Source organism: Oncorhynchus gorbuscha, linkage group LG02, assembly GCF_021184085.1.
Source record: "Oncorhynchus gorbuscha isolate QuinsamMale2020 ecotype Even-year linkage group LG02, OgorEven_v1.0, whole genome shotgun sequence".
NCBI lineage: Eukaryota > Metazoa > Chordata > Actinopteri > Salmoniformes > Salmonidae > Oncorhynchus > Oncorhynchus gorbuscha.
The window spans coordinates 8,376,093-8,400,115 of NC_060174.1; the positions used below are offsets into that span (position 1 = coordinate 8,376,093).

General features: G+C 43.9%; 2 protein-coding genes across 6 annotated transcripts in view; both read left to right on the plus strand.

Moving 5' to 3' along the window:
- The window catches only part of LOC123996693 (calmodulin-regulated spectrin-associated protein 2-like), a 99,040-nt gene extending 92,360 nt beyond the window's left edge, over nucleotides 1-6,680 (plus strand). Inside the window, exons 15-18 of one of the 2 annotated variants that reach the window (XM_046300298.1) lie at nucleotides 865-930; nucleotides 1,979-2,094; nucleotides 3,149-3,267; nucleotides 3,630-6,680. In XM_046300298.1, coding sequence (XP_046156254.1) covers nucleotides 865-930; nucleotides 1,979-2,094; nucleotides 3,149-3,267; nucleotides 3,630-3,935 — 607 coding nt within the window. In that variant the 3' untranslated portion in view covers nucleotides 3,936-6,680. The remainder of the gene's footprint in view (nucleotides 1-864; nucleotides 931-1,978; nucleotides 2,095-3,148; nucleotides 3,268-3,629) is intronic. The other variant, XM_046300307.1, reaches the window with a different exon arrangement.
- A 694-nt stretch (nucleotides 6,681-7,374) lies between these two features.
- The window catches only part of LOC123996702 (WD repeat-containing protein 47-like), a 36,023-nt gene continuing 19,374 nt past the window's right edge, over nucleotides 7,375-24,023 (plus strand). For 2 of the 4 annotated variants that reach the window (XR_006832025.1, XM_046300320.1), the window contains exons 1-7: nucleotides 7,787-7,992; nucleotides 13,925-14,091; nucleotides 16,548-16,631; nucleotides 17,188-17,272; nucleotides 17,704-18,012; nucleotides 19,235-19,680; nucleotides 23,778-23,877. Coding sequence is in view for 3 of the 4 variants with exons in the window: in XM_046300320.1 (XP_046156276.1) it covers nucleotides 7,957-7,992; nucleotides 13,925-14,091; nucleotides 16,548-16,631; nucleotides 17,188-17,272; nucleotides 17,704-18,012; nucleotides 19,235-19,680; nucleotides 23,778-23,877 (1,227 nt within the window). In the remaining variant the exon portion in view is untranslated. Of the gene's footprint in view, nucleotides 7,748-7,786; nucleotides 7,993-13,924; nucleotides 14,092-16,547; nucleotides 16,632-17,187; nucleotides 17,273-17,703; nucleotides 18,013-19,234; nucleotides 19,681-23,777; nucleotides 23,878-24,023 lie in introns of those variants that run through there. The other 2 variants (XM_046300330.1, XM_046300340.1) reach the window with 2 other exon arrangements.

A 24,023-nucleotide genomic window follows, 5' to 3' on the forward strand; every position in this document is an offset into this window, starting at 1 on the left:
CTACCCTCTCTTTCTTACCTACCTTCTCTTTCTTACCTACCCTCTCTTTCTTACCTACCCTCTCTTTCTTACCTACCCTCTCTTTCTTACGTACCCTCTCTTTCTTACCTACCCTCTCTTTCTTACGTACCCTCTCTTTCTTACCTACCCTCTCTTTCTTACCTACCCTCTCTTTCTTACCTACCCTCTCTTTCTTACGTACCCTCTCTTTCTTACCTACCCTCTCTTTCTTACCTACCCTCTCTTTCTTACCTACCCTCTTTCTTACGTACCCTCTTTCTTACCTACCCTCTCTTTCTTACCTACCCTCTCTTTCTTACCTACCCTCTTTCTTACGTACCCTCTTTTCTTACCTACCCTCTCTTTTCTTACCTACCCTCTCTTTTCAAACGTACCCTCTCTTTTCTTACGTACCCTCTCTTTCCTTACCTACCCTCTCTTTCTTACCTACCCTCTCTTTCTTACCTACCCTCTTTCTTACCTACCCTCTCTTTCTTACCTACCTACATTTTCCTTCTTTACCTACCCTCTTTCTTACCTACATTTTCCTTCTTTACCTACCCCCTCTCTTTCTTACCTACCCCCTCTCTTTCTTACCTACCCCTCTCTTTCTTACCTACCCCTCTCTTTCTTACCTACCCTCTCTTTCTTACCTACCCTCTTTCTTACCTATATTTTCCTTCTTTACCTACCCCCTCTCTTTCTTACCTACCCCCTCTCTTTCTTACCTACCCCCTCTCTTTCTTACCTACCCTCTCTTTTCTTACCTACCCTCTCTTTTCTTACCTACCCTCTCTTTTCTTACCTACCCTCTCTTTTCTTACCTACCCTCTCTTTGACCTCCTAATGTTCTGGAACTGTCAGAAGTGCCAGCTTACACTCTGGCAGTCTGTGCTTCTTACTGAGCTCTCCTAAACTGAGAAGGAGAAGGTTAGTTCCTGTGTAGTAGTTTAAACCTGAAGCCACCTCACTCTCCCATCTTCTGTAGATGTGTAGCTCAGTTGGTAGAGCATGGCGCTTGCAAAGCTAGTGGGTTGTGGGTTTGATTCCCACGGGGGACCAGTATGACTCACTGCTGTTTAGTGGCTCTGGATAAGAGTGTCTGCTAAATGACTAAAATGGAAATGTAAGAACGTGAGTTCTTATGGCAAGTCGTAAGACACTGGGCCAATACCAAGTACAGGGCTATGTTCATTAGGGCATGCAAAGGAGCACGTTTGCAATGTTTTCATCCGTTTGGTGCCTAATGAACGTGAACCATATGATGCCTCATGGTCCCACCAAAACCCTTCACTGTGACCTTGTCAGATCTCACCATCAACCCCTGCTTTAATGCTTGTTGCCCTCTCTACACAAAACGGGAAATATCCCTGCCTATATTCCACTTGCTGCATTCACTAACAGACTGTCACCTCTTCCCCATGCTAAGTCTGTCTCAACCAGATGTGCTGGTTGAGATATAGGTGTTTGTAGTAACTATCCCCATAGAGGACTTGATTTCATCACATTGCTTCACAGTTGTTTGAAGTCTAAGAAAACGGAGTCACGTACATTTTGTGTGCTGCTGAATTTTTTGCAACGCGACTCAAAACGGCCCTCCAACGGCTCCGTTTGCTTAGACTGTGTAGAGCTCTTGAGAAAGCTTGTACTTGGTATACAAAGAGCAGTTCTGGCCTAAGCCCATCCCTGTCAAAATTATCACATTTTTAGGGTAGACACTGTTTGTACGTTGCACACACATAGCCTGTACTGAAGCCCTTAAAGAGGCTATACTCTACATATGAGGTAACAATGCTTTACCCGTGGAGAAAGGTGACGTGTGTGTGTGTGTGTGTGTGTGTGTGTGTGTGTGTGTGTGTGTGTGTGTGTGTGTGTGTGTGTGTGTGTGTGTGTGTGTGTGTGTGTGTGTGTGTGTGTGTGTGTGTGTGTGTGTGTGTGTGTGTGTGTGTGTGTGTGTGTGTGTGTGTGTGTGTGTCAGGCCTGACTCTGCAGATGGTTTTCTGTCCCCTTGTCGATCTGGGAGCCGGACTGGGGAGGACGATTGGGAGAATGGCTCCACTGCCTCATCTGTGAAGTCTAACACCGAGTACACCGGTGGGTGGTCACCTCTTCACCACTAAGACACATTTATTAGCTGTGTTATAACTGATCTTGATTATCTCTGTGAAGTTCTGAAATACAGTTCATGCTGTTTATGACATCTGATTTTGATTTTGTGTCCAATTCATCATTTCAAATTGCTATCATATTTTCATATTTAAAATTTGAATACCACTAACAGCTTGAGTTACGTTTTTGTCACTCTGCACTAGGGTAGGAACATTCTGATAACTTAAACAAAACACCCTGGTTTTCCAGAATTCCAGGTTGGCGGATTCCCAGATATTCTGCTTATTCTCTCTCGATTCCAGGAATCTTCCATCCGGAATTTCTGAGAAGCCAGTGCATTTTGGGAAAGTTACTGGAATTTCTGAGAAGCCAGTGCATTTTGGGAAAGTTACTGGAATTTCTGAGAAACCAGTGCATTTTGGGAAAGTTACTGGAATTTCTGAGAAACCAGTGCATTTTGAGAAAGTTACTGGAATTTCTGAGAAGCCAGTGCATTTTGAGAAAGTTACTGGAATTTCTGAGAAGCCAGTGCATTTTGGGAAAGTTACTGGAATTTCTGAGAAGCCAGTGCATTTTGGGAAAGTTACTGGAATTTCTGAGAAGCCAGTGCGTTTTGGGAAAGTTACTGGAATTTCTGAGAAGCCAGTGCGTTTTGGGAAAGTTACTGGAATTTCTGAGAAACCAGTGCATTTTGGGAAAGTTACTGGAATTTTGCGAACCCCTCCTCTGCCCATTTGGTTGGGTAACATGTTGAATCTAACGTGCATATATGCCATGATTATTGTGCATTAATTATTGATTTTGACTTGAGACGAGCAACAACCGAGTGAAATTAACTCAGCAAAATTTCAGTCTGAAATGATCAAGAAGAGGCTGATGATAGCGTAGAAGGCCCTTGGTCTTGAGATTCCATGATGAGGGATGTTAAGATGACTCCTATAAATGATTTACTAACAAACTGCTGGCACAACCTCCGAGGCCCTTGGTAGAGTGGTTGCTATGACGATTGATCATCTTTTTCCCCCTTGGTGTTGCACAGGGCCCAAACTGTACAAGGAGCCGAGTGCCAAATCGAACAAGCATATAATCCAGAACGCGCTAGCCCACTGCTGCCTGGCGGGCAAGGTCAACGAAGGTCAGAAGAACAAGATTGTGGAGGTAATCTGGTCATTCTATTTCTACAGTGTTTGTCATCTTAATGTACAGCTCATCAATACAATAAAGTAACTTCTCAGATGAATGGTTTTCATTTGATCATGGTGATATTTACATGACTTTAAGTGGGATAAAAGTCTGCTAAATGGCAAATTATAATAGATTATTTACGAAGAATATGCAGATTAGTGTTCATATTCAAAACGGACATTTTTACCTCCAGAAGTCACTGTATTTTTTTTAAAAGCAGCAAGAGGTCACAATGAAAATCATCACGACACGTCTGTTATCTTGTATGATGATGATCATTTATTTATTTATTTTATTTATTTTATTTTATTATTTTATTTGCTTCGCTTTTGCAGGAAATGGAGAAATCAGAAGCCAACAACTTCCTGGTGTTGTTCAGGGACGGGGGTTGCCAGTTCCGCTCCCTGTACGTATACAGCCCCGAAACGGACGAGGCCACCAAGTTGACGGGCATCGGGCCCAAGAGTATTATGAGCAAGATGATCGAGGGCCTCTACAAGTACAATTCGGACAGGAAGCAGTTCAGCCAGATTCCCGCCAAGACCATGTCGGCGAGTGTGGATGCCATCACGATCCACGGCCACCTATGGCAAACCAGGAAACCAGCCACCCCCAAAAAAGTGTTACCTGCCAAGTCCTAACTCCCAGCCACCCCCGCCATTTCCATTCAAATTGAACGGTCCACATTCAATTTGCACTTCACTGTACATTTCCATGAGGATTCAGCACCTGCAATGCCAGTTAGACGAACGCATACTTCTTGTACTTTATTATCTCTCTCTCTTTCTCTCTCTCTTTCTCTCTCTCTTTCTCTCTCTCTTTCTCTCTCTCTTTCTCTCTCTCTTTCTCTCTCTCTTTCTCTATTCCTGTCCATTTTCCTTTTGAAATTCCAAACTGGAGACGGGGACTCGACTCAGTTAAAGAAATGCACAACTGGAATGTGAAAACACTATTTAATATGTGTAAATGAATGTCACTGATCTGTTTAGTGTAAGAGATTTGTCTGATTTCGAGTAATTTTATTACAGCACACGTGTGTGTGTGTTTTTTTTTTTTTTCCCGCCCAAGTAGAGACAAAAAGGAGACGACGGGTACCTACGATGTTTTATCTGGGACACTGAAGCACTGAATGTTACTCATCTGTTCAAATGGTGTGGCCTTACGCTTGTTTTCTTTCTTTTATGTCAGTGCAATAAGCTGATGGAAAAAAATCCTCTAAGGTGTAGTTTTACTATGTTTTCGGGTTCAAATGCAACATACGTCTGCATAAAGCTATACACAAGATAGAGGGCAAAAAAAGTCAAATAACTCGCAGCAAGCATACAGCTAGCGTTATCCTCACAAATCATCTACAAGTCCCATATAGTATTCCACAACTACGCCAAGTCTATTTATATCTATGTTTTTTTAGCTCATTCCTCCTCTTATAGTGTTAAACCAGACTGAACTTCCTTAATGCTTGTGGGTTCAGAGCAGGTTTGTGAACCAAAAATAAACTCAAATCTATGTTATCTCCTTTCAATTGTCACAAAAATGGACCCAGATTTGGTGAATTATCAGATAGGTCTGTCCGTAATGATTTAGACCATTTGAAAATGCGTTTTAGATTTAGTATTACAAATTGTGGCCATAAATCCATTATATAGAACATTGTTTTAAAGGATTGCGATTCAGATTGTGTACTTTGAAAATGGAATGGCTGATAAACAGTAGTTATTGTTAATTCTGTTTCAGTTGATTAGTCGACCTCAAACGTTTTCAGAATCCTCTCCTTTTAAAATTCTCAATGTCAAATGACTTATAACACCAGGCTACGGTGTCCTTCGGATACTGCTTGGCACCACGCTACCGTGACATTAGGATACTGCTTGACACCAGGCTACAGTGACATTAGGATACTGCTGGGCACCACGCTACCGTGACATTAGGATACTGCTTGACACCAGGCTACGGTGACATTAGGATACTGCTTGACACCAGGCTACGTTGACATTAGGATACTGCTTGACACCAGGCTACGGTGACCTTCGGATACTGCTTGACACCAGGCTATGGTGACCTTCAGATACTGCTTGACACCAGGCTACGATGACATTAGGATACTGCTGACACCAGGCTACAGTGACATTAGGATACTGCTTGACACCAGGCTACAGTGACATTAGGATACTGCTTGACACCAGGCTACAGTGACATTAGGATACTGCTTGGCACCAGGCTACGGTGACCTTAGGATACTGCTTGACACCAGGCTACAGTGACATTAGGATACTGCTTGACACCAGGCTACGATGACATTAGGATACTGCTTGGCACCAGGCTACGATGACATTAGGATACTGCTTGGCACCAGGCTACGATGACATTAGGATACTGCTTGGCACCAGGCTACGGTGACATTAGGATACTGCTTGACACCAGGCTATGGTGACATTAGGATACTGCTTGACACCAGGCTACGGTGACATTAGGATACTGCTTGACACCAGGCTACGGTGACATTAGGATACTGCTTGACACCAGGCTATGGTGACATTAGGATACTGCTTGGCACCAGGCTACGGTGACATTAGGATACTGCTTGGCACCAGGCTACAGTGACATTAGGATACTGCTTGACACCAGGCTATGGTGACATTAGGATACTGCTTGGCACCAGGCTACGGTGACATTAGGATACTGCTTGGCACCAGGCTATGGTGACATTAGGATATGGCTTATTTATTATTTTGCACATTCATCATGAATAGAAAAATCCAAATATGTCCTTTTCATTTTAAGTCAATTAAAATGTGCGGTAGATGCCACACTTCTTCTATTCGATAAACATACTCTGGTAAGATAAAGTACTTTTTTAGAGACCCGTGAAGGCAGAATGTGACAGACTTTGTTAGTACCTACAGGTAGAGTCTTCAACACTTTCCCCTTCGTCTTTAAAACCTCTCGAAAGGAGCAACTTATGAAGGTTGGGGAAGAAAATATCTGATGACAAATACTATACACACACACACACATTGGTGTTTTGGTTTTTCACAGGGATATATTTAAGGAATTACCAAAAGACGAGTTGCATATGTCTCTGGAAATGTAACGATTATTATCACGTTTTTCTGAAGTTCCAGGAATTTTGTAGAAAGGGATGTTACAGTTGTCACAGTTGTTGTATTTGACTGTTTAAGGTCAAGATGAATGGCTATTTAATTGTTTAAATGGGTAAAAGTGGACATTGTGCAGGGCTGCCTTAAGTTCATCTGTCCATCCCTCCTGACAAAGAACTGCTTCCATTTTGTTTATCAGACGCCGGGCTGTCATTCAACCTACCGCTGAACTTTGTAGGTGGCGTTTGTTTCTCTTTTGCATTGAATAAAATGAAGCGTGTCCTCAAAGTGTTCGTTCCTCAATTGTCATGTAAATAGTCTCCCTGGATAAATCAGCGGTGAAAATTTCCTGTCTGGAAATCCCTTTTGGAAAATTCCAGAGTTTAGAATGGAATATGCAGGAAATCCAGTATCCTCCAACCTGGGTTTCTGGAAAACCTAGGAATTTGGGGAAAGTTACCAGGAATTTGGGGAAAGTTACTAGGAATTTTGGGAAAGTTACCCGGAATTTGGGGAAAGTTACCACGATTTTGCAACCGTAATAACCAGTCATGAGAAACTAAGGTCACTGATTGTCTCCTTCCTCGCTCCCTCAGTATTGTTCAAGGCAATTCTCTTGAGGATTGCTTTAATTATAATGCTTTGTGCAATGGAAATAGGTGATATTGCTAGGTTATATCCCCCAACGCATACTGCAATAACTCCAAAATCAACCCTTATTTTACCCAATGGGACTTGGGAAATATATATATATATACACAATGGCTTTAGGTTATAAATGTACGATCAGAAAATCTGATAAAATTGAGACTTTATGATTAAGTCTATACGTACTTTATTATGCAATTGTGCATTTTGTCAATCTTAATAAGAAATATTCGTTCCACAAACGGCACACCTTCCAATTGTCAAGGGATGTTATGCCCTTCCCTGCCATTGTCTTCCTCTATTCCACTGCATCTAATGGCTGGGACATGCTAGATAATGTCTGGGAAAGCAATTGCCAGGGATGTAAACAGTTGCAATGCCGTTATTAAGGGACTAAGTGACAATATATATGAATTGCGTGAGCTGACTGTGTTCGAGCTGAAAGTTGTTGAGCGGACCGCGGGATGCGCCGTCGTAGGTGTGAAACCGCAGCGTATCTTCCGGTTGATTGGTGGCTTGCTGCTGTGAGGTTGGCAACCGGAGGTTGTGTATAGGCTACTAGAAATACGGTGGGAAAGCGAGAGAAAAATCAAACAAAGATTTGTATAAAATATCCTTGCTAAAATACATTGCAAACGTTCTCATCTGCTGGCGAACCTGCGGATTACATTCTCAATTTATGCGACGTTATTTGTAGGGATAAACAGGTGAGAAGGTTCCATTTGTTTTTGGGTGGCGGCTGTTGGTGGTTGATAGTGTGTTTTATTCCTGCAGCTCAATCAATACATGCTTTGCTAACCGGATCTATAAACGTGATGCATTCTATTATCTAGCAAGGTTATTTAGTAGGCTGTCACTTGTTCCTGGTGCTAGCCTACTCGGCTATAATCATCATCATTGTACGTGCGCAGTGCTAATGTCTATGCCAGCGACAAGTCAGGTAGCACATAAGGTAAGTTGTTTAGCTACACAACCAGCAGTCATGTGTCGCCCACAGTAGATGTTTGCAATGCAAATGAATCAACAGACCGCTTTTGGCCGGTGACACTGATTTCAGATAGTATGGTGTAAACATGGGAGGTAGAGAGAGTTTGATGTACCCGTGTTTACAACCGGGACTCCGATGGCAGGCCTTGATAACTAGGTGTTGCAGAATGTAGTTCTCCTTACCACAGCATTGAATGTAGACCTGGTACTAGGCCATATCTTTGACAGTTTTTGGTTCATCATTTTGCTTGCCCTTGACAACATCTTAATCTTTCCGCCTGACAATCCTCTTAGAGTTTATTCACACACACACCTATGCCTGTTTTTCATCAATCACATTCTATTGGTAATACTAGTACCACGTTTCCCAAAGTGCAATTTAAAACCCAGGAAAATACAAATCAAGGCTTACTAACGAACGGTGGCAAGAAGCTCACCCAAGATGTCTGTAGGTCTATTAGGAAGAAACCTTCTAAGGGGTAGGAAACTATTGTGCATGGTTACTAGGTCTAGCAAAAAGTTTTGCCCAATGACCTCTGAAAACTCGCCCACAAGGCCTTAAAACTTGCCCCCCCCCCAAAAAAAATATATATATTTTGAAACTGGGTGGTTTGAGCCCTGAATGCTGATTGGCTGATAGCTGTGGTATATCAGACCGTATACTACAGGTATGGCATTTATTTTTACTGCTTTAATTACGTTGGTAACCCGTTTATAAAAGCAATAAGGCACAAGGGCTGTATCCAGGCACTCAGCGTTGCGTCGTGTTTAAGAACAGCTCTTAGCCGTGGTATATTGGCCATATACCACACCCCTTGTGCCTTATTGCGTGAAATAAATCCAGTTTGCGCATGTGCATAACTATAGGTCAATCCGACAGCAGAGTTTGAGTGATTAAAAATTGGACAGAGGATCTTAAATCTCTGTGCAAGAAACACATGGATCAACTTCAAGAAATGAATGTTTGGTGATTTTCGGGTAATTGTGCCATTATTATGGGCCTGATGTTAAGACTACAAAACAGTTATGAATGGATTATTTGCGAGATTGACTTGTTATTTCAATACGCATAGATTACGGACTAAACTCTGGGTTTATAATTGCAATTCAACTTTGCCATGGTTTGCTGCGCTAGATGCAGGAAGCCTATAGTCCCTGATATGACATCTAATTTCAGGGTAACGTCCACGATAAAACTGACATTAAAATATGGACAATGATACATTTGCGATAGATCTATAATTCATAACTTCCAATTTAATTAATTTAACATGGCCATGAATAATTGCATAATAACGCAAGGCTACAACAAACGGAGTTACAGACTATTTATTCAATCCGTTTGCAGCTCCAGGTAGGATACACATGTGGCGCGACTTGATTTGCAACGACTCCAGTAATATCATCATTTCAATATGTATGGTAGCTTACAATGGCATATAAATGAATAGCCTACTTGATGGCCAACAGATGTAGCTTGTCTTTCGACACATTTTAATGTCATTTTCATTGTGGACTCCCCCCCCAAAATACAAGACCGCGAGGGAGTTCCATAACTTAATTTTTTTAAATTCCAGAACTGAGAAAGAGTAAAAACCCTTCGCTTGATCCTGTTATCCGTTAGAAAAGTCGACATTGGAATGCAGTTTACTTTAAACCACCTTTTTGAGCTAATTTATCTAAAGAGCTCTAGTGCGACTAAAGTCGTTTTCCAATGCTTTGTCGCCGTTTTTATCAGCTCTATTGCGTTACTATGTTTTTGGGGAAATGGTGTCTCCATAATGAACAATCTATACTGGACAAAAAATATAAGCGCAACAATTTCAAAGATTTTACTGAGTTACAGTTCATATAAGGAAATCAGTCAATTGAAATGAATTCATTAGGCCCTAATCTATGGATTTCATATGACTGGGAATACAGATGTGCATTTGTTGATTGCAGATACCGTAAAAAATGGGCCTCACAATGGGGCTCAGGATCTCGTCACGGTATCTCTGTGCATTCAAATTGCTATCAATAAAATGCAATTGTGTTTGGTGTCTGTGGTTTATGCCTGCCCCATACGATAACCCCACCACAGCAATAGGGCAAAGCAAACCAGTAGCCTGCACGATGCCATTCATGTGGTCTGCACTGCCAAATTCTTTAAAACTACGTTGGAGGCGGCTTATGGTAGAGAAATTAACATTCAATTCTCTGTAAACAGCTCTGGTCGCGCATGCCAATTTCAAGTTCCTTCAAAACTTGAGACATCTGTGGCATTGTGTGTGTGATAAAAAACTGCACATTTTAGAGAGGCCTTTTATTGTCCCCAGCGCAAGGTGCACCTGTGTAATGATCATGCTGTTTAATCAGGTTCTTGATATGCCACACCTGTCAGGTGGATGGATTATCATGGCAATACAAAGGAGAAATGCTCACTAACCGTGACGTAAACAAATCTGTGGCCGAAATTTGAGAGAAATAAGCTTTTTGTACGTATGGAACATTTCTGGGAACTTTTATTTCACCTCTAGAAACATGGGACCAACACCTTTACATGTTGCGTTTTTATATTTTTGTTCAGTGTAAATAAATAGCCTACCTGCAACTGATAAAAATGTGTCACATTTTTGTCCTGCTCTGTCTCCCTGACTCAGCGGCCTCTTGCTGCAGCGCTCTCTCAACCAGTGCTCTCAACTCACACACACACACACACACACACACACACACACACACACACACACACACACACACACACACACACACCCCCCCCTCCAGCCCTCCTCTTCTCCACCATTCACTCACTCCGTAACAGCCTGCTCACTGCCTGATAGTCAGTAGCAGCAGGTCACAGTTAAATATATACATTTCTAAGAGAAATGCCACGGTGGCAGCGGTGCAGTTTAGAATTGGCCCAAAAACACAACACCCGCGACAAGACATTTTCACCTGCGACATTGTTTTCAAGGTAGCCCTTGGCAACACTGGCTGGCAGAATTATTTTTGTCGGAGCAGATGGTGTGAGGGAGGGGGCAGGTACAGCACTATAGTCATTTGTACACTGTAAATGAACTGTAAATTGACCTTAACTAACTAAGCCTGAAATATAAATTGTATTTAAGTGTTAAAAATATTTAATACATTGAGACACGATCGCGTGTATTTTATTCGTGGGAATACATTGGAACAGCTGCCGTAAATTAAAACATGTTTTTCCTGACCGGTAGATAGTCTCTCTCATTACCTGTTCTGACAGATTGTCTCTCTCATTACCTGTTCTGACACAGTGTCTCTCTCATTACCTGTTCTGACACAGTCTCTCTCTCATTACCTGTTCTGACACAGTCTCTCTCTCATTACCTGTTCTGACACAGTCTCTCTCTCATTACCTGTTCTGACAGATTGTCTCTCTCTCATTACCTGTTCTGACACAGTCTCTCTCTCATTACCTGTTCTGACACAGTCTCTCTCTCATTACCTGTTCTGACAGATTGTCTCTCTCATTACCTGTTCTGACACAGTGTCTCTCTCATTACCTGTTCTGACAGATTGTCTCTCTCATTACCTGTTCTGACAGAGTGTCTCTCTCATTACCTGTTCTGACAGATTGTCTCTCTCATTACCTGTTCTGACACAGTCTCTCTCTCATTACCTGTTCTGACACAGTCTCTCTCTCATTACCTGTTCTGACAGATTGTCTCTCTCATTACCTGTTCTGACACAGTGTCTCTCTCATTACCTGTTCTGACAGATTGTCTGTTCTGACACAGTGTCTCTCTCATTACCTGTTCTGACAGATTGTCTCTCTCATTACCTGTTCTGACAGATTGTCTCTCTCATTACCTGTTCTGACAGACTGTCTCTCTCATTACCTGTTCTGACAGATTGTCTCTCTCTCATTACCTGTTCTGACACAGACTGTCTCTCTCATTACCTGTTCTGACAGATTGTCTCTCTCATTACCTGTCTGACAGACTGTCTCTTACCTGTTCTGATTGTCTCTCTCATTACCTGTTCTGACAGATTGTCTCTCTCATTACCTGTTCTGACAGACTGTCTCTCTCATTACCTGTTCTGACAGATTGTCTCTCTCATTACCTGTTCTGACAGACTGTCTCTCTCATTACCTGTTCTGACAGATTGTCTCTCTCATTACCTGTTCTGACAGATTGTCTCTCTCTCATTACCTGTTCTGACAGATTGTCTCTCTCTCATTACCTGTTCTGACAGATTGTCTCTCTCTCATTACCTGTTCTGACAGATTGTCTCTCTCTCATTACCTGTTCTGACAGATTGTCTCTCTCATTACCTGTTCTGACAGAGTGTCTCTCTCATTACCTGTTCTGACAGATTGTCTCTCTCTCATTACCTGTTTACCTTCTGTTCTGTTCTGACAGATTGTCTGTTCTGACAGATTGTCTCATTACCTGTTCTGACAGACTGTCTCTCTCTCTCATTACCTGTTCTGACAGACTGTCTCTCTCTCATTACCTGTTCTGACAGACTGTCTCTCTCTCATTACCTGTTCTGACAGATTGTCTCTCTCATTACCTGTTCTGACACAGTGTCTCTCTCATTACCTGTTCTGACAGATTACTGTCTCTCTCTCTCATTACCTGTTCTGACAGACTGTCTCTCTCATTACCTGTTCTGACAGACTGTATTACCTGTTCTGACAGATTACCTGTTCTGACTGTCTCTCTCATTACCTGTTCTGACAGATGTTCTGACTCTGTCTCTCTCATTACCTGTTCTGACAGATTACCTGTTCTGACAGACTGTCTCTCTCTCATTACCTGTTCTGACAGACTGTCTCTCTCATTACCTGTTCTGACAGACTGTCTCTCTCATTACCTGTTCTGACAGACTGTCTCTCTCATTACCTGTTCTGACAGACTGTCTCTCTCATTACCTGTTCTGACAGACTGTCTCTCTCATTACCTGTTCTGACAGACTGTCTCTCTCATTACCTGTTCTGACAGACTGTCTCTCTCATTACCTGTTCTGACAGATTGTTCTGACAGACTGTCTCTCTCATTACCTGTTCTGACAGACTGTCTCTCTCATTACCTGTTCTGACAGACTGTCTCTCTCATTACCTGTTCTGACAGATTGTCTCTCTCTCATTACCTGTTCTGACAGACTGTCTCTCTCATTACCTGTTCTGACAGATTACCTGTTCTGACAGATTGTCTCTCTCTCATTACCTGTTCTGACACAGTGTCTCTCTCATTACCTGTTCTGACACAGTGTCTCTCTCATTACCTGTTCTGACAGACTGTCTCTCTCATTACCTGTTCTGACAGACTGTCTCTCTCATTACCTGTTCTGACAGACTCTCTCTCTCATTACCTGTTCTGACAGACTGTCTCTCTCATTACCTGTTCTGACAGACTGTCTCTCTCATTACCTGTTCTGACAGACTGTCTCTCTCATTACCTGTTCTGACAGACTGTCTCTCTCATTACCTGTTCTGACAGACTGTCTCTCTCATTACCTGTTCTGACAGACTGTCTCTCTCATTACCTGTTCTGACAGATTGTCTCTCTCATTACCTGTTCTGACAGATTGTCTCTCTCTCATTACCTGTTCTGACAGATTGTCTCTCTCTCATTACCTGTTCTGACAGATTGTCTCTCTCTCATTACCTGTTCTGACAGATTGTCTCTCTCTCATTACCTGTTCTGACAGATTGTCTCTCTCATTACCTGTTCTGACACAGTCTCTCTCTCATTACCTGTTCTGACACATTGTCTCTCTCTCATTACCTGTTCTGACAGATTGTCTCTCTCTCTACCTGTCCTGACAGATTGTCTCTCTCTCTCTCTCTCTCTCTCTCTCTCTCTCTCTCTCTCTCTCTCTCTCTCTCTCTCTCTCTCTCTCTCTCTGTGTCTCTCTCTGTGTCCTGACAGACTGTCGCCATGACAGCGGAGGAGACCATTAACATCAAGGAGGTGGAGGTGATCAAGCTGATGCTGGACTTCCTCAACTCCAGGAAGCTTCACATCAGCATGCTGTCTCTGGAGAAGGAGAGCGGCGTCATTAATGGCCTTTACTCTGACGACATGCTCTTCCTCAGGTACTAGCATGGCTTTTAGTCTGCTACAAACACAGGCGTCATTCTGCAGTCGGTATGGGAATAACACCCAGCTAGGCATGCCTCCATCAGGAAGAAGACTCTTCAGAAAGACCACCCCGTTAGGACTCTTTTTAAAGCAGCGCTCTTCAATCCCTGTGTGCAGGTTTTTCCCTCCAGCCCAGTTCTGATACACAGCGGTCTAAGGCACTGCATCTTAGTGCTAGAGGCACCACTACAGACCCTGGTTCGATCCGGGGCTGTATCACAACCGGCCGTGATTGGGAGTCCCATAGGGCGGCACACAATTGGCCCAGCGCCATCCGGGTTAGGGGAGGGTCTGGCCGGTGGTAGGCCATCATTGTAAATAAGAATTTGTTCTTATCTGAAACTGCCTAGTTAAATCAAATTGATAATAATAATAATCACGCTCCACGACTTTGTAAACAAGTCCATGTCCCAGACCATCTGTTTTGTAGATGCAGCTATCCAAAAATGAATGGAAAAATTAAGCACCATATTATCTCTAGATTTGCAGTGTTTATCTTCTCTATAAATTTGAGACGGAGGCATAGAGCTGAATCTACACGAACTGCTGGCATGGGATGTGGACTCATCTTGATATGAGACAACATTTTAAATACTGAAAACATCATTTTTAAAGTGAAATGTCCCTTTTAAGTACACCGATAGTGTTGGCGTATGTGAGGTCCTGCGTTTCATTCCCGTTTTTTTTTACACAAATCTTATTTCATGCTGCACTGCACCTTGTACAGTACTCCGTGACCTTCACCAGAGAGACTTAATCTAAAGATCCCCCTCGGGACATTATTCAATTTAGCGTCAGTAAGTGGCTGATTACATAAACGTTTCACTATAATACGATTTTCAAAGTCGTTGTTTACCCTTCTTTGTTTTCCATCAGGCTTATCCAATTAGGATGCTCTATTGCAGTAGTACACACAAATACTATCCAATTAGGATGCTCTGTTGCAGTAGTACACACAAATACTATCCAATTAGGATGCTCTGTTGCAGTAGTACACACAAATACTATCCAATTAGGATGCTCTGTTGCAGTAGTACACACAAATACTATCCAATTAGGATGCTCTGTTGCAGTAGTACACACAAATACTATCCAATTAGGATGCTCTGTTGCAGTAGTACACACAAATACTATCCAATTAGGATGCTCTGTTGCAGTAGTACATACAAATACTATCCAATTAGGATGCTCTGTTGCAGTAGTACACACAAATACTATCCAATTAGGATGCTCTGTTGCAGTAGTACATACAAATACTATCCAATTAGGATGCTCTGTTGCAGTAGTACATACAAATACTATCCAATTAGGATGCTCTGTTGCAGTAGTACATACAAATACTATCCAATTAGGATGCTCTGTTGCAGTAGTACACACAAATACTATCCAATTAGGATGCTCTATTGCAGTAGTACACACAAATACTATCCAATTAGGATGCTCTGTTGCAGTAGTACACACAAATACTATCCAATTAGGATGCTCTGTTGCAGTAGTACACACAAATACTATCCAATTAGGATGCTCTGTTGCAGTAGTACACACAAATACTATCCAATTAGGATGCTCTATTGCAGTAGTACACACAAATACTATCCAATTAGGATGCTCTATTGCAGTAGTACACACAAATACTATCCAATTAGGATGCTCTATTGCAGTAGTACACACAAATACTATCCAATTAGGATGCTCTGTTGCAGTAGTACACACAAATACTATCCAATTAGGATGCTCTGTTGCAGTAGTACACACAAATACTATCCAATTAGGATGCTCTGTTGCAGTAGTACACACAAATACTATCCAATTAGGATGCTCTGTTGCAGTAGTACACACAAATACTATCCAATTAGGATGCTCTGTTGCAGTTGTACACACACATACTATCCAATTAGGATGCTCTGTTGCAGTTGTACACACAAATACTATCCAATTAGGATGCTCTGTTGCAATACTACACACAAATACTATCCAATTAGGATGCTCTGTTGCAATACTACACACAAATACTATCCAATTAGGATGCTCTGTTGCAATACTACACACAAATACTAACCAATTAGGATGCTCTGTTGCAATACTACACAACAAAATACTAACAAATTACGATGCTCTGTTGCAATACTACACACAAATACTAACAGAATTCAAGGGGAACTGTACAGTTTTTCATAAAACCTCTGTAACTAACAACTTAGATTATATTACTAGTCACCACTCTGCTACCAGAAGGTACAAGGTGAATGGATGAAGGTCAAACAGGGTCTTGTTCACTACATGGAAGAAAACGACCCGAAACGGAGTGAAATGATCTGAACTAAAAAAAAATCTTAATCTTGTTTTTGTTTAATGGACACGACCCAGGTTAACTCTATGCCCTGATAGCTATTCCCATGTTGTGTCACAGGCAGCTGATTCTAGATGGCCAATGGGAAGAGGTCCTACAATTCATTCAGCCTTTAGAAGGCATGGAAAAGTTTGACAAAAAGAGGTGAGAGAACCTTTTTTTTATGCTTATTTGACCCAATGTCTTCCACCCAAATGTGAATCTTAACTCTTGCCAGACACACAGGTCACAGGTCAACTCTTGTCGTGAAAATTTCCTCTTCTTACCAAATCATGAGAGCAAAACACACACAAGTCAGAGTTAGTTATCACAAAGTCCATCTTTAATTATATGAGCTCTTCCAAAATCCTGTGACTCTCAGATCAATTCAGTGTCTATCAATGAATTATCTGAGAGTCCCTCACACATTTCAACTGAGATCTTTTATAGCAAAGACACATAGTGAGACAGCATAGGCATAATTTATCTTTCAGCTTTGTCAGACACACAGGTCACAGGTCAACTCTTCAGAGATTTGATTAGCCAATCAAGAGTGAGGTGTCGAGACCGAGAGGTGAAATTAGATGTTATCTTTGTACAGTCAACCCATTTTGTTTAATTACATCTGAAGAAATACAAATGTTCAATTTTGGCACTTTAACATTTTTTTTTTTTACTGAATGTTCTAAATGTGTCTTGTGATCTTGCCTGGCTTGTCTAGGTTCCGCTACATCGTCCTGAAACAGACATTTCTGGAGGCCCTGTGTGTAAATAATGCCATGTCAGCTGCTGACGACCCTCAGAGCGTGAGTGGGACAAGCCAGTCTATACCGCAAGCGTTGCGTGTACGACCGTAATTCAAATAGACATGCTGAGATACTGGCAGCAAAAGCCAACCGTCAGTTGAGCAAGATCCATTTCAAGTGTTTCTACAAGTGATCAAACTGATAAGATGGCTTCTGATTTTGGTCTCTGTTTTTATGCTTCGGGTGTTGCAAGCTAAAAACATCACCAAGGAAGGAAACCGGGACTTTTCCAGTGTAATTCGGAAGTAAATTTCATGTTCAATGAAAAAAGAAAATAATAAGCACTTCCTAATTGATGAATTACATTTCAGTGATCTTAAATAGTCTTGTAATTAGTGGGTTATACTATATACTATATCTATTTAGTACGACTTTACTCAGAGAACGCCATTGAATGAATCTCCATCCCCTTTCCTTATGCTGCCCGACAGCTGGAGCTGTCCATGCAAGAGGCAGTCAGATGTCTCCACAGCCTGGAGGGGTTCTGTCCCTCTAAAGAGGACTACAGTAAGCTATGCCTGCTCCTCACGCTGCCCTGCCTCACACAACATGCTGAGTTCAAGGACTGGAACCCCAGCACGGCCCGGGTGCACTGCTTCGAGGAGGCCTGCGCCATGGTGGCCGAGTTCATCCCTGCCGACAGGAAGCTGAGCGAGGCTGGGTTCAGGGCCAGCGGCAACCGCCTCTTCCAGCTGCTCATCAAAGGAGTTCTGTACGAGTGCTGTGTGGAGTTCTGTCAGGTCAGTGTTGGTCAATCAAATGTATTTATAAAGCACTTTATATTTACATCAGCAGGTGTCACAGTGCTTTATGTTAGTTAACTAAGACCCCAACGACCTAAAGAGAAGCAGAAGCACAGTGGCCAGTCAAAACTCCCTCGAAGGTAGCCACCTAGAGAGGAATCCAGGCTCAGTGAATATGGCCAATGTGTTGGCTGGAGGTGAATGAGGCCAATGTGTTGGCTGGAGGTGAATATGGCCAATGTGTTGGCTGGAGGTGAATGAGGCCAATGTGTTGGCTGGAGGTGAATGAGGCCAATGTGTTGGCTGGAGGTGAATGAGGCCAATGTGTTGGCTGGAGGTGAATATGGCCAATGTGTTGGCTGGAGGTGAATATGGCCAATGTGTTGGCTGGAGGTGAATGAGGCCAATGTGTTGGCTGGAGGTGAATGAGGCCAATGTGTTGGCTGGAGGTGAATGAGGCCAATGTGTTGGCTGGAGGTGAATGAGGCCAATGTGTTGGCTGGAGGTGAATATGGCCAATGTGTTGGCTGGAGGTGAATGAGGCCAATGTGTTGGCTGGAGGTGAATGTGGCCAATGTGTTGGCTGGAGGTGAATGAGGCCAATGTGTTGGCTGGAGGTGAATGAGGCCAATGTGTTGGCTGGAGGTGAATGAGGCCAATGTGTTGGCTGGAGGTGAATGAGGCCAATATTTTCTAACCTTGTTTCAGAATGTCAAGTGCTTTGAGAAAAGGGTTGAAAATGTCCCTTTTGAAACACAACATTGTTCTCCATTTCTGAAACTCTTACAGAGGTCCCAAGGATGAGGCACTCCACCACGTACATAATGGTAGGGAAGCTTCACAGTCGATCAGTCTACATTATTATGGGCGGCAGGGTAGCCTAGTGGTTAAGAGCGTTGGACTAGTAACCGGAAGGTTGCAAGTTCAAATCCCTGAGCTGACAAGGTACAAATCTGTCGTTCTGCCCCTGAACAGGCAGTTAACCCATTGTTCCTAGGCCGTCATTGAAAATAAGAATTTGTTCTTAACTGACTTGCCTAGTTAGGTAAAAGGTAAAATAAATTTTTAAATGATTATGCTGATCTGAAAACACAGGATAGGTGAAGTTAATATAGAAATATGACTAGCAGGAGTTGTCTCCTGGGTAATACCAGTTCAGATGGAGGGAAAGGAGACCAAAAGAGCCATTATTAAACGGATCTGTACTGTTCTCTTCCAGAGCAAAGCCACGGGGGAAGAGATCACGGAGGACGAGGTGCTCTTGGGCGTGGACATGTTGTGTGGCAATGGCTGCGACGAACTCGACCTCTCCCTGCTTTCGTGGCTCCAGAACCTCTCGCCAGGCGCCTTCTCCTGCGCCTTTCAGCAGAAGACCCTGGCCATCCACGTGGATCGCCTGGTCAAGCCCACCAAGGCCGGCCACGCCGACCTGCTCACCCCCCTCATCAGCCGGCTTTCCCCCTGTCCCTCCTCGCCCCTGCAGAGGCCCCAGTCGGCAGACACCTACATGTCTCGGTCCCTGAACCCGGTGCTGGACGGGCTGTCCCATGGCCTGGCGGCCCAGGCCCAGAACAAGAGGGGCACGGAGGGCAGCGTGAGACCGGCGCTCAGCCAAAGCATGGTGGAGAATAACGTGCACCAGCTGGATGATGACTCACCAGAAAGGTACAGCACTGGCCCTTCAGGGTTCATTTAAGGGTTATTGAAATGGGTAGGTACTGGGCCCTTCAGGGTTCATTTAAGGGTTATTGAAATGGGTAGGTACTGGGCCCTTCAGGGTTCATTTAAGGTTTATTGAAATGGGTAGGTACTGGGCCCTTCAGGGTTAATTTAAGGGTTATTGAAATGGGTAGGTGCTGGGCCCTTCAGGGTTCATTTAAGGTTTATTGAAATGGGTAGGTACTGGGCCCTTCAGGGTTCATTTAAGGTTTATTGAAATGGGTAGGTACTGGGCCCTTCAGGGTTCATTTAAGGGTTATTGAAATGGGTAGGTATTGGGCCCTTCAGGGTTCATTTAAGGTTTATTGAAATGGGTAGGTACTGGGCCCTTCAGGGTTCATTTAAGGTTTATTGAAATTGGTAGGTACTGGGCCCTTCAGGGTTCATTTAAGGGTTATTGAAATGGGTAGGTACTGGGCCCTTCAGGGTTCATTTAAGGTTTATTGAAATGGGTAGGTACTGGGCCCTTCAGGGTTCATTTAAGGTTTATTGAAATGGGTAGGTACTGGGCCCTTCAGGGTTAATTGAAGGTTTATTGAAATGGGTAGGTACTGGGCCCTTCAGGGTTCATTTAGGGGTTATTGAAATGGGTAGGTACTGGGTGGGCCCTTCAGGGTTCATTTAGGGGTTATTGAAATGGGTAGGTACTGGGTGGGCCCTTCAGGGTTCATTTAAGGTTTATTGAAATGGGTAGGTACTGGGCCCTTCAGGGTTCATTTAAGGGTTATTGAAATGGGTAGGTACTGGGCCCTTCAGGGTTCATGTAAGGGTTATTGAAATGGGTAGGTACGGCATGACAATAGGCTTACTGTAAACAACATACTGTTAGGAGAATCTGAGAGTCCCTCACACATTCACACTAACATACGCACATTCACACTAACATACGCACATTCACACTAACATACGCACATTCACACTAACATACGCACATTCACACTAACATACGCACATTCACACTAACATACGCACATTCACACTAACATACGCACATTCACACTAACATACGCACATTCACACTAACATACGCACAGTCACACTAACATACGCACAGTCACACTAACATACGCACAGTCACACTAACATACGCACAGTCACACTAACATACGCACAGTCACACTAACATACGCACAGTCACACTAACATACGCACAGTCACACTAACATACGCACAGTCACACTAACATACGCACAGTCACACTAACATACGCACAGTCACACTAACATACGCACGCACAGTCACACTAACATACGCACGCACAGTCACACTAACATACGCACGCACAGTCACACTAACATACGCACGCACAGTCACACTAACATACGCACGCACAGTCACACTAACATACGCACGCACAGTCACACTAACATACGCACGCACAGTCACACTAACATACGCACGCACAGTCACACTAACATACGCACGCACAGTCACACTAACATACGCACGCACAGTCACACTAACATACGCACGCACAGTCACACTAACATACGCACGCACAGTCACACTAACATACGCACGCACAGTCACACTAACATACGCACGCACAGTCACACTAACATACGCACGCACAGTCACACTAACATACGCACGCACAGTCACACTAACATTAGCACACAATGTCCTGTTACCCAGCTGACAGAGATTGGGGGAATCCGTGAGATTGACTTCCCATCCTCCCTCAAGATAGGGCGATGGAGACCCTAGGAAGTCCTCTCAGTGGCCCCAGCCAAGGTCGGCACCGAATCTTGCTCAGACAGTCTGTTTTTAAAATGCAATTATCGACATATTGTACAGACTATGGTTATACATAATTCTAATCAATTTCATATGATTATATGGCTTCAGGGTGGAATATTCTAGTCATTCATATAAATTCCATCAACAGATACACTCCTTACCAGGATTCACGATGAACCCCAATTCCATTCAGCTCCAAACCCCTTTCCTCACCCCTGAACCTTTCCTCAGCCCTGAGCCTTTCTTCAGCCCTGAGCCTTTCTTCAGCCCTGAGCCTTTCTTCAGCCCTGAGCCTTTCTTCAGCCCTGAGCCTTTCTTCAGCCCTGAGCCTTTCTTCAGCCCTGAGCCTTTCTTCAGCCCTGAGCCTTTCTTCAGCCCTGAGCCTTTCTTCAGCCCTGAGCCTTTCTTCAGCCCTGAGCCTTTCTTCAGCCCTGAGCCTTTCTTCAGCCCTGGACACGTGTTTATTCTGTTGTAGATCCACGTGGAGACATTAAGCATCGCTGTGTGTGTGCTGTTTAATCTTTTTTAAAGTATATATATTTGTTGCATTTTATTTAACTAGGCAAGAGAGTTGAGAACAAAATTCTTATATACAGTGACGGCCAAACCCTCCCTTAACCCGGACGACGCTGGGCCAAACCCTCCCCTAACCCGGACGACGCTGGGCCAAACCCTCCCCTAACCCGGACGACGCTGGGCCAAACCCTCCCCTAACCCGGACGAGGCTGGGCCAAACCCTCCCTTAACCCGGACGAGGCTAGGCCAAACCCTCCCTTAACCCGGACGACGCTGGGCCAAACCCTCCCTTAACCCGGACGACGCTGGGCCAAACCCTCCCTTAACCCGGACGACGCTGGGCCAATTGTGCGCCGCCCTATGGGACTCCCGATCACGGCCCAATAGTGATACAGCCCTGGATCGAACCAGGGTCTGTAGTGACGCTTCTATCACTGCGATGCAGTACTTTATATCTAGCACAATTCGGGAGCAGGTGGTGATTAACTCCCCAAAAGGGAATACAGACCTTTAGCCATTGAACCAAATAGTGGATCTCTGGGGCGGCAGGGTAGCCTAGTGGTTAGAGCGTTGGACTAGTAACTGGAAGGTTGCAAGTTCAAACCCCCGAGCTGACAAGGTCGTTCTGCCCCTGAACAGGCAGTTAACCCACTGTTCCCAGGCTGTCATTGAAAATAAGAATTTGTTCTTAACTGACTTGCCTGTTTAAATAAAGATAAAAAATATGGCACCATATTTAGCCTTAACACGATTACTAATAATACTGTTAACAATGCTTTATCATACATTATAGCTTTGCTGCACTGTCCTGAGAGATCCACCACTCTGCTCTTACAAAGAGCCCGTCGGGGCTGCTGTGGCCACATTCAGTAACCTGGCACCTATTGGAAAATGTGACTATTTCTGTGTGTCATTTATATCTGGTAAGATAGCTAGTTTTTAAATATCGATTCCATTATGATTAAAGACTGACCACATAGTAGTGAATTTTGTTTTTGCAGTTGTAGGTATTAATAGAGGCTGTATCAGCAGTAAGGTCTTTCTATATCGTTGTGATGTAAGCTGAGCCATGTGTTTACAAGCTTGATCAGTCCTCTAGGGAGTTCGTCTGGCATCGTGTCGCGTGCGTCCGGCATCGTGTCGCGTGCGTCCGGCATCGTGTCGCGTGCGTCCGGCATCGTGTCGCGTGCGTCCGGCACCGTGTCGCGTGCGGCGTGCGTCCGGCATCGTGTCGCGTGCGTCCGGCACCGTGTCGCGTGCGTCTGGCATCGTGTCGCGTGCGTCCGGCATCGTGTCGCGTGCGTCCGGCACCGCGTCGCGTGCGTCCGGCACCGCGTCGCGTGTGTCTGGCATCACTGACAAGATGACTGTGGTCTCTAAAGGCCACTGTGAAATGAAGTACGGAAACATTAGTCGAAAGAAAATAAGATGCGCAAATCGACCATTAGGGTTCTACCTACACTTAAATCAAATCAAATCAAATTTAGGTAGAACCCTAATGTCGATCTGAAAGGAATGAAGAGAGGAAAATACCTATATGCTCTGTTGTATATGCGGCCTGTACCGGTCGACTGTTCTGTAGCCAAACGATGATGATGATGATGATGATGATGATGGTGGTGGTCTATATGCAATATGGTACTAGGCCTCCCTAGGGTGTAGGGGCTGGTTTGGGATTGGTTGAAAGTGTGCTTGTTTTGCAGTTTATGCCATTTTTGGAGAGGACACTGTAAACCCGTTCCTGCCAAGCCTATAGTCATGTGGATATTTTGTCCCTGTGTCAACAGGATTGTCCCACTGGTTCTGGTTCTGGCCTCCAGTGGACCAAATGTCATGCGCACCCCTCTGGCTCCCGGGGCGGACGGTGGGCCGCCAAACGAAAAAGAGGTAATTTTACCCCCTTGTATCACACAAGGCATTTCCTGTGATGAGGTTTAGCGAGGCCAGCGCGCAGAGGCCAGCGCGCAGAGGCCAGCGCGCAGAGGCCAGCGCGCAGAGGCCAGCGCGCAGAGGCCAGCGCGCAGAGGCCAGCG